The sequence below is a fragment of the Phodopus roborovskii genome, unplaced genomic scaffold (genome assembly GCF_943737965.1).
Source record: "Phodopus roborovskii unplaced genomic scaffold, PHOROB, whole genome shotgun sequence".
Taxonomy (NCBI): Eukaryota; Metazoa; Chordata; class Mammalia; order Rodentia; family Cricetidae; genus Phodopus; species Phodopus roborovskii.
The window spans coordinates 35,106,580-35,122,200 of record NW_026126482.1 but is presented as its reverse complement, the minus strand read 5'-3'; the positions used below and the strand labels follow the sequence as shown (position 1 = coordinate 35,122,200).

The window sequence follows — 15,621 nt, the reverse complement described above, 5'->3', positions numbered from 1 at the left end:
AATAAATTATGTGATTGAATGTGAGGTGTGGTACGGCCTCAGCAGTGAGGCTGGCCTGTGGTTCCGGTCTGCAGACAGGGATTCCCATTTCAAGTCATTCCTGTGCCAGCAGACACACCTGCCCTCCCCCAGCCACTGTTGGCTCCTCTGACGCACAGCGGACAGAGGAGCCCAGGGATCAGCTCTGCTAGAATAAATTACCACGCCACAGTGTTCATGCATAAAACATGGTACAGAAGGCTGAGAGAGGCTGGGCCCCAGGCTGCTCAGCCCAGCAGCCGCCTTGGGGCCAGTCGGGAGTTAGAGGAAGGGAAGGGAAGGAAAGGAACGCTAGAGATAAAAGAAGCCAACAGAAACCTAAGACGTGAGAGAGAGAGAGAGAGAGAGAGAGAGAGAGAGAGAGAGAGAGAGAGAGAGAGAGAGAGAGAGAGAGAGAGACAGGAGAGAGAGCACAGGAGAGAGAGCACAGGAGAGAGAAAAGAGAGTAGCTTAAAAAGAGTAGCTTTAAAAAGTTCTTTGTGATTTTTATGCATCTGGACCTGACTTCCGGAATTGCTGCAGAGACCTTTGGTGGAGCGGTGATGAGGTCTTAGGTTGCTGTTTGGGGATCATGGTGCTGCCTTCGAGATTACACTGGATCAGAAACAGACCATGGAGGGACAGGATCCGGAGGCGGCGGCTCCACCGTGAGTGTCCCCAGAGGAATGGCCCACACTTTTGTCCCCACCCCTATTTGCTCTTCACACTTGGCCTCTTGTGTTTCCCCTTCTCACCTCTCTTGTTCCTGTTGTACCTACTCCGAGTGAACTTTCTATTTCTCACCGGGCTTCTCTCTTCCCTTTTCTTGCCCACAGCCTCATCCCACTTAGAAGTAACCAGATACAGCTTGTGCAAAGCGGCCAGCCAGGGAGGGCCTCTTTACTCCTCCATGTAGATGGGGGAAATGCACGTTGCTCACGATGTTGTGTGACTTGGTCTTCTGCATGTTAAACTGAGTACAAACGTGGAATGTCTGTATGCAGAGAGTGAACTGGGGATGGGGAGAAATTCCAGCATCAGTGAGTCCATTTCTTCAAAGAGCTGTGTTGACTGTTTGGTGATCAAACTCACAGGAAAGTTCCTCTTGAGTTGGCAAGAATTTTAACCAAAAATGAAATTTTAGTGTGGGAATAATGGAAGAAAGTAGAAGCAGTCCAAATATTCCAAATAATTCCAAGTAATAGATGGTTGGACAGTGAGACAGATTCCAGAGATTGAAGACTGTGAGGTGAGGAAAAGAGATGAGGAAAGAACCATTTGCTTTCTATTTAGCTCTGTCAGGACAGAGACACTGATGAAACTGTGATAGCTTTCAGCTGATCTTTGCCCCAGTTTGAAGTGACAGTTGGGAGTGATAAGTTGTAAGCAGGACACCATGCATCCCCATAGGAGGGCCCACCATTCACCCTCATTGGGTGGTTGTCACATTTTACAACTTTTCAAACACAGGTGAAAAAATTAATTTCTAAACAAAAAACGTTCAAATTGCAATATTGGTGTTTAATTCTTCACATTTAAGCATGATGATCACCAATGCATTGATACAAAATGGACTAGCTGTTTACAGCCAGTTACCAACCCATTTTATTTGTGGGGTGTTGTTCTCATTCGAGACCTGTTATTTGTATCTAACAGCCTGTTGATGGGTCCTTCTCATGTGTTAAAAGGCCCTGGTGCAGGCAGTTAAATTAAGATGAATGAGTGGTTTTGGGATGGTGTCCAATACACAGTCATGACTCACTAATTTAGGAGCAAACAGGGCTGGTTGGTGTATAAATGGCACTCACATACAAGGAAATGTTTTACATCCAGCAGAAGCCCTTAGTAATTTTCCTGGGCCTTCAGCCCTTGATCAACTGCTTCTTTTACTGGCTCCTCCCTTGCTCTCAAACTCTGGTGTGTGTGTGTGTGTGTGTGTGTGTGTGTGTGTGCGCGCGCGCGCGCGCATGCGCGCGCACACGCACACGTGCTGAAAGTGGAACCCGGAACCTTATGCATGTTAGGCAAGCACTCTATGATTGATCTATATCCCTAACTGTTTGAGCTATGTTTATTTTTTCTTTTGTTTGTTTGCTTCATTTTTTGAGTATGGGAAAGTAACTCTGATCTCTAATGTTTGAAATAATACCTCTGTTGGGGTGGGGAGGTGTCACTAGGAGAAAGGGGAGCCTGGACTTTCACGGTTTCATCAGTGTGGGTACAAAGTCAACTTAATCCCTAAAAGTTGAGGCAGCCTGTTTCACTCCAGAGATGATTCTTGGATTGTGTAGCTGATTTCTGGGTTCTGAGCTATGATCTGCACATGGTTTTAATATGAAATGTAGGTAGTCACTGCATCTAAACTCATTGTTAGGCAGTTACCAGAAAAATAAGTATGAGTTACTTATAGACAGTATTACTTTTGTAAGTATGTATACTTATACATAGCCACACGCTTATACTGTATATAAGCAAATATACAGACACTCTTTGGAATAAACATCTCAAGAATTCTGACGTGGCTTCAGGATGGTCATGGACCTTGATGTGTTTAGAGCCCTGAAAATAAGTGCAGGATAGAGAAGTGTTCTAAGGGACCCATAAATGAAGAGATCTGTGCATATTTAAAAGAACTGAACTAAAGGGATGAAGGGAGAAGGGGTGAGGATCAAGGGGAGAGCAATGAGGGGACTCATTACTGCCCACACTAGCCTACAAAGCTATCCTAATATTTTGGAGCTGATAAAACCAACTTGTTAACTTCTCACTCTCCTGTCTGTGAGGCTTTTCTCACAGTATAATGTCCCTTCTAACTGAAGACTCAAGACTATTTGGTCAATAGGAAAAAAAAGTTAGTTAACCCCTGTAATGAGTATAGGTTTTTCCGCCTGCAGCCGGTCTTGTCCCGCCACCGCGCCAGCCCCAAATAACACACAGAGACTCTGTATTTGATACAATGCTATTGGCCAGGTGCTAGTTTCTTATCAGCTAGCTCTATCTTAATTTTTAACTCATTTCTATGTATTTCCACGTGGTCTTACCAACGAGAGGCGGCTGGCAGTTCTATTCTCTCCAGACTCTCCATGTTGACTCTCTACTTACTACTTCCTCTTTCCTCCTTGTCTCCTAGTCCCTCCTATCTTGCTTTCCTATTGGCCAACAGTGCTTTATTCATTAACCAGTATGAGAAACATATATACATAATGGCATCTCCCATCATCTCCTCTTTTCTGTCTAAATAAAAAGAATGGTTTTAACCTTAACATAGCAAAATATATAACACAACAGTTATCAAGTAAGTATCACAGTTAACAATATTAAGTCCATTAACATTTAGCATGATTTAAGAAAATATTCCATCATCTGTCCTATCTTTGTGAGTCTAAAGTTTTATATGTAACTTATCTTTAAGCCTAACTAAGGAAAACTATAACCATAACTATCTGTCTTCAACTCCATCAAAGACCACAGAAGGATAATATATAAACTCTAGAAATGACAGAGACAACTCACTGCCTGGTCACCCGAAGTTCTTTTGTAATCTTCCATCTTCAGCCCATAGGCCATAGTGTGTCTGGCAGACTCTTCAGCAAAGCAGGAAACGTTAAACTGTCTTCTTATATTGGCAGTTTGTCAGTCACTTTTCTCTGTGTCCTGCAGACTGTCTGGCAAACTCTTCCATGAAGCAGGAACCCTGTAGCAATGTCCATCTTGAATCAGCAGTCACTTTTCTGTGGGTCCTGCATGTCTAGTTTATACAGCATAAAGTCAAACAGTCCACACAAGAGCAGTACCTTGTCCAAATGGCTAGTCTTGCCATATTGGAAGCAAATTCTATATAACAAGTTTCTTCAATGTCCATCTTCCTTTCTGACTCAGGTGGTGTTGCCAGGAGCATTTATGTCTCATTGTCAAGAAAAAACCTAAACCATTTTAAATGCCATATTCTGTAGGTCTTTGAAAGGTTTGAAGAATTCCTGTCTATCTTAAATAAATCTCTGTGTATCTTGAAAAACCTAACTAAACTCTAAGCTTTGACTATATAGGTAATTATCTATAATCTGTACTACATTATACATTACATTTCTAACTGAGCTCGATAAACACAATACCTAAACAAGAGGAGAAATATACATATCACCTTATTGACATTAAATTGTATCAATAAATTAAAATCCATTGCAAAACAAAGTATTCATATCTATACCATAATCCCCTTTTTACCTTTAAAAAGAATTGGCTGTGATCATTAACCATTTATAACCAAGTCCATTTAAATGAAAACAAACATTTATAAACAATATTTGGGAATTTGGGCGTCGTTCTTTCCAAACTACTTCCTGCTGATAAGGGGCGCTGTCATGGGGGAATCCTAAGAAGACGCAGAAATCCTGGTTGTAGTCTGTGAGGCTGCTTTGTCCAAGCTGTTTTGAATGTTGGATCACCAGGGACGCTGTTTCGGGGGGTCTGGCTTGATCAAACCACATTAGTCTGCAAGGAATGCACAGCTTTTCATTTTCTGTGGAAACAAAAATAGAAATCCTTTTCCCCAGTAACTTGTCCTTAGACTTAAATTTTGGAGTCAAAGCATTTTTAAAATATATAAATTGGATTGATCCAGCACCATTTGTTTTAACAGTTGTTATTTCCTCAGCAGTCAAAAGATACAAAGACAATATAACACCATACAGTAACCAGATTCTCTCTGAGCTTTTCATCTTTAAGTGGCTTTATTATTACTCTGTTTCTTTTACTTTTTATATTTCATTTTTTGAGACAGGGTTTCTCTGTGTATTATCTTTCCTGGAATTTACTCTGTATATCAGCTTTACTTTGAAATCACAGAGATCTGCTTGCCTCTGTCTCTCAAGTTCTGAGATTAAAGGTGTGTGCCACCACACCCAGTTCCTCTTTGTCTTTTTAAAACCATTCCCTTTTTTTTTCTCTTTTTCTTCCAAGCCTACGTATATTTTAGAACATACTGTAAACCTTTAGCGCTTTTTCTTAATGTGAATCTGTCTTTACTGTAAATCTTTATCTTTTTCTGGCCACTAGTCTTTTATCTGGTAAACAACAACATTGCTGAAATGAAAGTCATAGCTGTGTCAGCCACGGTTTATCAAAGATGGCGGCGGCTATTTTACTGCCAGCACTGAGAGCTGTGGTCACTGCCTTGGTCTGCATGCTTCCGGCTTGGAGATGTGGTCACTGCCATTGCCATCTCTCATACACACCAATAAATTGTTAGCAAAGTTATTTAAAAGCCTTGCGGTTTTTTGCCTCTTGTGCTGAGTCAGGAATCCTCCCTTAAAGGAGCCACACAAAATTCTCTCCAGGCTCTCCATGTTGACTCTCCTTACTACTTCCTATTTCCTCCTTGCCTCCTAGCACCTCCTATCTTCCTTTCCTATTGGCCAACAGTGCTTTATTCATTAACCAGTATGAGAAACATATACAGAATGGCATCTCCCATCAAACCCCAGTTTTCTCAAACACATAAGGGACCTTGAACAGCAGTAAGAGATGCATATGCTATGATTTCCAAGACCATGCAGACATTGCTAATGGATCGCATCTCTCCTTCTCACTCCTGGAGCATTCCTAGCATTAGCATCCCTTCTAACATAGCACTGGAGGCTACTACTCTAACAAACTAATAGTGGCTCATTATTGGGAACTGGTATTTATGTCCTATTGCTTAATAAAGTTCATTGTCTTAATTAGTTAGTTCAGTTTACATGAGTGAAAAGTCTTGGCATAAGTTAGCTAAAGCATCTGCTATTTCATTGGTCTCCCAATCTTGAGATCAATGTGTTGCTATTTCATAAGTTCTTATCTATGTGCAGAATTCAGTTCCATGTGGTAACAGGCCTGTGGGCCTCATTAAGCAATGCCTTCCCAGGGTTTCCTGTCCACTTCTCCAGGCACCTTCCACTACTTGCCCATTTGCTTCTTCAAGGCCCTTAGAGTCTTTTGTTGCTGCTAATCTCTCCTTTGAAGGGCTTAGGCCAGACTTCAATAACACCCCTTTTAATTAGCTCAGAACCAGCTGACCAAGCACCTCAATGACATCTCTGCAGCCCTTCATCTTTGCTCTTATCACAATCTGACTGTGGAGGTAAGTGTCAGCATAGCCATTCACAGATCTTGCCTACACTCCAAGTGGGAGACTTATACAGAGCATGTGCATTGGAGACAAGAGTCCTGGGGCCTTTTGAGAAATCTGTTTACCAGGAAAACAATGTCATTTTTACCATACAACCTGGAATTTTTGTTTATAGCTACTGAAAAGCTTTATTTTTTTTTACATTCTTTGATAAATTTTAAGTATGCAGATAAGCTGATAAAGGGTGTCATGAATCCCATATGCCTGTCACTTAAATGCACAATGTTAATAATTTGTCATATTTACTTCACTTATATCCCAGCTGAAACATTTTAAAATAAGTTGTAAGCAGTATAACATGTCAGTATAAAGCAGTATAAATATTTTGACAAGATACTTAAATAATGTCACCTTTTCTTCGTCACCGAATACAATTCATCATGTCCTCCTGGCATTATTTAATACACCGTCAATACTCATATCTCCCTGGAAGGAATCTATTTTTAGTGTGTACCACATGGCCTTTTAGTGTGTACCATACGACTCTAGGGATCTGTCTTAGCTAAGATTCTATTACTGTGATAAAACCCTATAACCCAAAGCAACTTGTGGAGCAAAGAGTTTCTTCATTGAGGGAAGCCAAGGATGAAACTCAAAGCAGGAACCTGAAATTGGGCATTGAGCCATTGAGGACCTCTGCTTACTGGCTTGCTCCTTGTGGCTTGCTCAGCTTGTTTTCTTATACAACCCAAGACAACCTATCCAGAAGTGGTACTGCCCAGAATGGGCTGGACCCTTCCCCATCAATCAAGAAAAATGTCACATAGACTCCCCAACAGGCAATCTGATGGAGGCATTTTCTCAGTTGAGGTTCGCAGATAACTCTAGCTTTTATCAAGTTGACAAAAGCTAACTAGGACAGGATCCAAACCCTTTAATGTCACTCTGTCATTGTTAGCTCCATTTCCTGAAACACATAAAAGGATCTTGGATGGCAGTAGGAGCTATATAGATTATGACGGCCAAGTTTCTGCAAACATTGCTAATCAATGTCTGTCGCGCTCCCCACCCCCATCCCTACTGCTGGCCCAGCTTTAGGCTTAAGCTGAGCTGAATGAGAACTATATTCAGGGTGGGGATATGGCTTACTGTAGCTTAGTGGGTTCTATCCCAGCTCTGCAAATGAAACCAAAAAGAATAACAAAATCAATGTCTCCTGGGTGAGATGACTCAGTAGGTAAAGGCCCTTGACACCAAGCCTGACAGCATAAATTCAATATCAGGGACCCACATGGTAGAAAACTAAGTCCTACAAGTTGTTTTCTTAGCTCCACAAGCGTGCTGTGACACACACACACACACACAGGCTTGCATGTGCGCACACACATACACACACACACACACACACACACACACACACACACAAGACTCATAGTATATCATCCTCCTTTGGCTATTTGCCTTAAAGAAAGAGAAAAAAACATCTGGGCTACTACAAAGACCCAAAGGTGTGATGCTGGCAGACATTGGAGAAAGGACTCATCTGTGCCCTGTGACCCAAACTGAGCTGCTGGACTCTGACCTCCCCAGGGGAAGAGGAGTCTGCAAAGCACTATCAAGGGTACAACTTCACTCTTTCTGGACTCAGGGCCTCCATCCACAGCCCAGGCTGGCCTGGAACTCATTATGTAACATGGGCTGTCCTCAAACTCTCAGCAATCATTCTGCATCAGCTTCCTGAGTGCTGGGGATACAGGTGAGTGCCACCGTGCCCAGTTTGCACCTGCACTTTGTAAATGATGACCAGCCTGTTAGGTAGGGCTTGAGTATGAGAGTTAGGAACAGATGGCTGGGTACTCTGCAGCCATTTTTTTCTTCAATCTGACACTCAGGAGAGGGTAAAAGAAAGAAAGCATGTGTCTGAGTTTGAAAACAAGATCTGGCTTCAACTCCTTCACTGCAATGTACTGTCAGCCTGAGCTATAAAATTGTTATTGTAATGATGTCAACCTCACAATATTTTATGAGAATTGAAAGACATGCCAAGCATCGAGTACAGTGTCAGGTGTATGGCTGTGATGCTATTGAGTAAAGGGAGCCTAAGATTGCTGACAGTGGACTTAGGGCAGTAATCAGGGGCTGCCATTGCAGGGGAATATCGTGCGGGAGGCGGCACCCTTTCTTGCTCAGCTTTGTACCGTCCCCCACCATCAGATGAATTGCACAGTACTGGGCTGTGGGCATTGTGGACATGTCATGGAAAAGGCACTCTTAGCCTCTCAGGACATGCCACCTGTTCTGGGAAATGGTGTGAGTGACAGCCAGCACACTCACGCACATGAACGCAAGCCAGCACTGGAGCCCACAGAGAAACCTGCCTTCCCTTCCTAGAAAGGCAGAATTTGGATGGAGCAGATCACAGGGTCATGGCCTTTGAGGACCTAGTCAGATGAAGGGGAATGAGTTCTGTGTGTTCCTCTCAAAGGCGGCAGTAGCAAAACTGCTTTGCACTGAGGTGAAGCATGCAGCCTCCTCGGTAATAGCTACTGTTTTGCTTAATTCATTGGCCATTCTCTTGCCTCAGCATGGTGGTAGTCTTCCTCTGTGGGGAGGACTTTTTCCCCATATGTATGTATGTACGTGCCTGTGTGGGTGTAGGGGATGTATGTTCATCCATGTGTGTACATGTAGAAACCAGAAGTTGATGCTGAGTGTCTTCTACAACACTCCCCACCTTTATATTTGAGACAGGTCTCTCCATGAACCAGCCACTTCAACTAGACCATCTGGCTGGTAAACCCCAGATATACTTGTCTCTGTCCGTCACCTCGGCATGGAGATTACAGGTGTACCTTACTGCGCCTGGCTTTATGTGGGTGCTAGGAAATCCAAACACAGGTACTTATGCTTGTATGGCAAGTACTTTACACACTGAGCTATCCCTCCAGCTCAAGGTGGCAGTGTTCTTAGTCCAGCGGGGTGAGAAGGTAATCTTACCAGGTAGCGGTCTGAGTTCCGTAGACCACCCTCTGTGCTGTGGTTGGTGTGCAGGTGTGACTGTGGCAGTGTCTCCTATCTGTGGCTATCTGCTCTGTAGAGGAAGGTAAGAACACACTTTGCTAATCCCACACAACACAGGGCACAGGAGAAAGCCATAAAACCACTAATAATTCCTTCTCTCTCCAGTGCTGAGCAGGCCACAGGAGATGAAGCCTGGGCAGGAGGAATTGCCTTGAGCTAGGGACTCTCCCAGCAGCCTCTGAATCCAGGTCTACTCCTATGCCACATGGTCCTGTTTGCTGGGCGACACAGTATCAATTTACAGAGCAACCCGGCTTACTCCTGGCTTCTGTCCTCTGACCTGCTCCTTGGCAAGACTGGCAGGCAGACGGGTGCTTCAGTCACACTCAAGTTTCCCCCCACTCTTCCCCTATGGGACTTCATGGGACACAGGGACAGGTACGACCGTGAGTTTAGCTTTTCAACATGTTAGCAGAGTGACACAAACCCCAGAAAACAGCAGGAGCTATGCGGCTGACTAATCCCCCATATTCCCACCCCACTCTCAACCCCCACCCCAGCCCCGCTACTGCTCTCATGTCTTGCTGGGTTCTGACTTGAGTTGCATGTGGCTGGCAGATTCCTCAGGCTGCAGGTGCTGGCGTCAGGCTGCTGTCTCTGCACCAAACACAGGTGCACTCCTTCTTCTCTTTGTCTGCTTCCTTTGAAGCCGTAAGATTGGAGATCTGAAGTAAAGTCAGAGTGGGGGTTGCAACGAGGCAAGGGGCCTCTCGGAGCTATGGAAACTTTAGTTTTTTGTGTTCCTGCCCAACCACCTGCTCAATTGCTCATCAGCCGCCTTTGTGAGGACTGTAGACAGTTGGACGTCCAGACCTGCATCTCTGCCTAGTTCTGTATCTGCTATGCCAACAGCTCTGCCTGCCATAGTGACTCTGAGTTTGCAGGTTTGGGTCCCAGGATTTTCTCACTGGTTTAAGAACTTGTGCACGTTCGGACTCCCTATCGTCATCTTCCAGAATAATTGTCCATGGATGAGCTCTCCCACCCAGACCTGAGTGATTAAGATTGAATCATGCAGTTGCCTCAGGTCCAGTATCAGCTTCAACTGCCAAGAACAACAAAAACAAGCCAAGCAAACAAAAACAATGGGAAACTCGAGAGAGGGGAGATACTTTGAATAATTCAAGGGACCTGCTCGTAAGACAGGGCTCTTTTTGTGAACATTGATCTGCACAGATATTTTAGCTGTCTCCAGCCAAGGCCAGACTAAATGGCGGTTGGGGGGGGGGCAGGGAGGAGGCACAAGGCAACAAGTCAATAGTAAATACAATGAGAAGATAGCATATTCAGCAGAAGACCAGTGTTTGCCTGACTCCGGAGTGGCCCATGCTCAGGTTGGCTGCTGGTAATTGGGTGCATTAGTTATGTTTCTCAGCACTCTGACTGGATTCCTTATGAACAGCAGCATTGGAGGAAGGCTTTATCTCACATACTGAAGGGATATAGTCTGTCATGGAGAGAAGGTACTGGCATCCAGGCAGTGAGGCAGCTGCTCCCGTTGTGTTGTGTCCACAGTCAGCAGGGAGATAGATGAATGTTTGTGTACAGTTCCTTTGTGTGGTCTGGGACCACCCAACCCCATGGTATGGTAACTGTCACATTCAAGGTTGCTCTTCCTTCATTAAACCTCTCTGAAAACACTGTGACAGACATGCCCAGAGGTGTGTCTCCTAAGTGATTCCAACTCCAATCAAGCTGATGATAAAGATGAACCACTGAACCATCAAAGGGCCTAAAGAATGACGGTGTGGTCCCTGATTACAAGCAAAACTCATCTGAGCTGTAATGTTTCTGGAGTCACAAAGCTAGTATCTGAAGCTAGGGATGAGGGGGCTCGAAGGAAAGTCAGAGTCTTGAAATCTGCTAGCCTCCCTTCATGCCTTCATGTACCAGTTTTTATTTGAAATGCCAGCATCTAAGGAATCATCCCATGGCCTAAGAATATGCTAATTATAGGCACAAAAACAAACACAGACTCGCTGTCAAAAGTGTGAATTAGAGTAGTTGGACTAAGACACAAACCCCTTGATTTTGTTTTGATAAGACACAAAGCTAGTGTCTTTGCGACTGCATGAAAATTAAACAATACCAAAAAATATGAGTTGGGACTATATCTTAGTTGTGATTATATGATTAGAATATAGCAGGGTATGACCCCCAGCAGGAAAGGGATTGGTTCCCCAGCACTCACCTTGGGAGAGCATGATGGAGAAAGAACACTCCCCTCATGGTCAGGATGCAAAAGAGATGTGAGAAGGGGCTGGAGAAACTGGGCATGGGGGTGAATGCCTGTAACCATAGTCACTTGGGAAGTAGAGGCTAAAGGATCAGGAATTTAAAGTCATCCTTAGCAATATCATGAGTTTGGAGCCAGCCTGGGCTACGTGACACCCTGTCTAAAAAATCAGGAGCAGCTGCAGTTCTATAATCCTCTTCTAGGGCTGCCCCCCCAATCACGTAAAGACTACCAGGCCCCTCTCCTGGACCCTGCCATCTTCCTGTACCACCAACCCAGAGGCTCAAACCCTTAACCCAAGGGCCTTTGGGAAATACTCACAACCCACTATAGCAGTTTATACCCAAGCTTCAGAATGCCATCAGGGCATCTGCTAACTCTTCAGTTGCTGCTGGCCAAGGTTTGTGCCCTGCACTTGTTAGAGATTTGTTGTCATATCAGTCCAAGTCTTAAATTATCAAGCAAGTGAAAAAACATCAAGACTTCGACTACTAATACTGTGCCACAGAGAGGGGCATCCATGCATGGGCAGCGTTCTGAATGGAATAGGAAAAGAGATGATTAGATGCCTTTTAAAATGTCTTCCAACATGTCATTATTAATGATTCTGCACTAACATTTTACTATACTTGATGTATCCATGTACATTCCTAACGATCTACTCTTTAATTGGGTTTAATTTTTTAAATTGCGTTTATTTATTTTGTGTGTCGGGGAGCATGCCATAATGCCAACGTAGAGATCAAACTTATGGAACTTAGTTCTCGCCTTCCACCATGTAAATCTGGGGGACCAAACTTAGGTCTTGAGGCTTAGTGGCAAGTGTTTTTACTTCCTAAGGCATCTCACAAGCCCAAATTTTATTATATTTAAAATTTTTCATTACATGTATTAATTGTGCATATTAATGTGTCATGGCATGATATCCCATATGTGCTTACAGTGTGTACTGGTAAAAGCCCCCAACCTTCTTCCACCCCACCCCCACACTTCCCAATCTCAAGAAATCAATATTCTACTTCCAGGTAGACTTCTGTAGTGTTCACAGATGTGAGAGAACATGTAGTACTTATATTTCTGGGTCTGGCTTATTTCACTTAATGACTTCTAGCGCTCTGCATTTTGTAGCATATAACAAGATCTCATTTTTCTTTGTGGCTGAGTAATATCCCACTGTACACACCCACCTTTTATTTATCCTCTTATCTTTTGATTAGGCTAAGTCCATAACTTGGCTATTTTGAGTTGTGGTGTGATAACCTGGGCGGACAGTATTTCTTTACTATGAGGACAAAACCAGTTTTAATGCTTTCAAAGTTGTAGATGCTTACACACTTAAACAATTACATATGGGCCATTCAATCTTTGCTGTTTTATTTAGACCTACCTATGAGGTATTGTTGCAACTTTTGAGTTGCAACCCTGAGAAGTGACAAAACATCTCCGGTCACAAAACCACACAGGCAAGGTCTGAGTTCTTTCCTCTTGTGCCCTCGGTGTCAACCTGTCTTCCAAATGATCACAAATCAATGGTTGGTCTCCTGGAATCATGGAGTCTGCCTTCTTTACTCACCATAGTGCATTCCATCTATGCTGCTGCATGCGCACTGCTGAGTAGTGTTTCGTGGTTGGATTATTATTGGCTGTGTTTTTGAGATATAGCTTATTAGATAGAATGAACATATTAGATTTAGCTCATATTGGGCATATTAGAGTGGACATATTTAATAAAATATAATATAGTATATATTTGCAGGTAGTAAAATCTGTAGTCCAAAAAGCAACTATCATAGTGAACATCCCTGACATCTAGCCACCTCCTGTCTATTTCTTGTTCCCATCCCCTCTAGGGGGAGCTATGAGCAGGTCAATAACTGAACATCTCTGGAATCCCATTACCCTTTGTGGGTACTGTAAGGCCCAAGTGAGACACATTTCAGAGATGGTTCGATCAGTTAGCAGCAAATGACTGTGGTCCAGAATATATTGGACCTGCTTCCACCTACATTTTTTCCGTTGACATGTGGTTTCAGAAAAATGCAGGAGACAGCTGAGTGGCCTTGGGGCAGGGCTGACAGAGCAGCAGAAGCTAAGGGGAAGCTGAGGCTATAGGAAGCAAATCAGGAAGAGGCCTCCTAGCTCTGAGCATTGTGGACACAGCGGGGCTGCACAGCATCTGTCTTCCCCTTCCATTTTCTCTCCTTAACTCCTACTAAGAGCCGGTGTTCTCACCTTAAACAGTCACATCTCTCACCCAGCATAAAAGAGTACAAGAACACCATAATTTTTCGAGGAAACTGTGTAGCTAAGGAAATCTTTGATCCTAACCCAATGCTCCAGTGAGCAGCCTTGCATTGTTAGAAATGCCCAAAGGCCATTTCTATTTGGCCCCTGCTAGGAAAAGGAAGTTGTGTGTTTTTAAGGTGAGAGACACAATCTTCACATTTCTCCTTTCCCCCTCTTTCCATAGACGCGCCTGCTTTTGCATTGCATGAGGAAGTAGGGAAGAGGCTGTGAGCACACTGCAGAGCCTGGACCCATTTCCTGCTCTAACTCCAGGCCTCTGTAGGACATTAGTCAGGTGCCTAACCCATTTCACACAGCCAACACATGGTTCTTTCTATCTACAGCTACAGCTACAGCTAGAAGATGGTTAATTTCAATGTTATTATTGACACAGTCTAGAATCACATGGGATGGAATTCCTTAGATCAGGTTGGCTTGTGGGCACCTGTGGAGCAGGGTCATTAAATTTTGGGGGATCTTTACCTTACTGAAAGTGGTCAGCACCATTTCCTGGGTTCAGTCCCCGGAGTGTAAGAGTAAAGAACCAGCCATGTTCTCTGCTCTTATGGATGTGCCTGCTCAGGCTTCTGCCGCAGGGAATTCCCCACTATGATGGGCTGTAACGTGGCATTGTGAGCTAAATGCAAACCGTTTTCTCTAAAGCAATCACGAAACTAAAACACTTTCCATTTCTTTTTTTGATCACTTCCCTCTTCCAGCACACATGTTAGTTTATCTCCTCTCAGTCCTGGGTGCACCACCTTCACAGCCTCTCCTTCCTTCCCTCTGCATGGGACCAACCCTTCTCTCCCTCCACTTCTAGGTGCTGGTGTGGACCAGATGTTGTGACCTAATGTGTCAACCAGAAAAAATAAAATTAAAATTTTCTATCCTTAATTTGCCTGTGTGAGCTCCCAGGTTACAAAGTTTGAAGACTTGTTTGGCTGTACAGCTCATGTGAAAACTGAGGTGCAAATGGCAACAACAATAATAAAAGGGAGGAAGGAAGAGAATTAGAAGGAGTGGTCCAAAAGGTGGAAGTGTGGGAGAGCTAGAGGGGAGTCGAGGGCACCCTGAGGATGAGGCTGTCTGAGAGCAGGAGAGGACTGGGTAGTGTTGTCTGCAGCAGGTAAATATGCAGGCAGCTGAGAACAGCCTAGAGAACACACTGACCACCAGTTGAAGTCATCTAAGAATGTCTGCTCCAAGGCTGGCAATTCTCTTCTACTTCAGTAAGGGCAAAGAAGCCTGAACACTCCGGTCCTCAGGCTCTGCTCAGTCATAGCTGGTTTTAGGTTCCTTGCCTCTTTCTGCAGAAGGCAGCATGTGTTATAAGCTATCCTTGTAATCCAGGAGCAGGCAGGAAGGCTGAGCCTCAGTCTCTGGCTAAGCTACTTCTTCCCCTATGAAACCACTACTTGCAAGATCTGCAGAGACACAAGCCTATCAAAGGTGGTGCCTCACACTGAGCTGGGCCCTAAACTCAGGGTCCAATACTGCCTGTTCTTCCATGGGTTCTCCATGCACAGGAGTCCATACCTAATGTCCTCTTTGTAGGCCAACCAGGTAGAATGCACCAGCCTACTTCCTTCACAACAGATAGTGGGACATAGCTGTCTACACTTATTTGTGTTCTGGGCCCCAACTCTCCCCAGGTAAACCTTCCTTTCTGACCTTGGGAGTAATTGCCCTTCACCCTTGAACTCCTCCTCTTTGAGACCCAGAGTAGGCTGGGGACTGCTTGGTTCTGGGTCCTGACATTTCATGTCTCTTCTCTGGGTTTCTCCCGCCATGTCTGCATAGCCAGGCACATGGAATCTACCCAACAAGTAAGTCCTTGCATAAAGACAAGGCACAAGGAAATATTTTGTCAGTGTTACTCAAATTCCTTTTC

General features: G+C 44.1%; 1 protein-coding gene across 2 annotated transcripts in view; it reads left to right on the top strand.

Annotated features, from left to right (window-relative positions):
* The first annotated feature begins 459 nt into the window (after positions 1-459).
* Ripor2 (RHO family interacting cell polarization regulator 2) overlaps positions 460-15,621 on the top strand; it is a 213,504-nt gene continuing 198,342 nt past the window's right edge. The window contains exon 1 of one of the 2 annotated variants that reach the window (XM_051194519.1): positions 460-686. In XM_051194519.1, coding sequence (XP_051050476.1) covers positions 611-686 — 76 coding nt within the window. In that variant the 5' untranslated portion in view covers positions 460-610. The remainder of the gene's footprint in view (positions 687-15,621) is intronic. The other variant, XM_051194521.1, reaches the window with a different exon arrangement.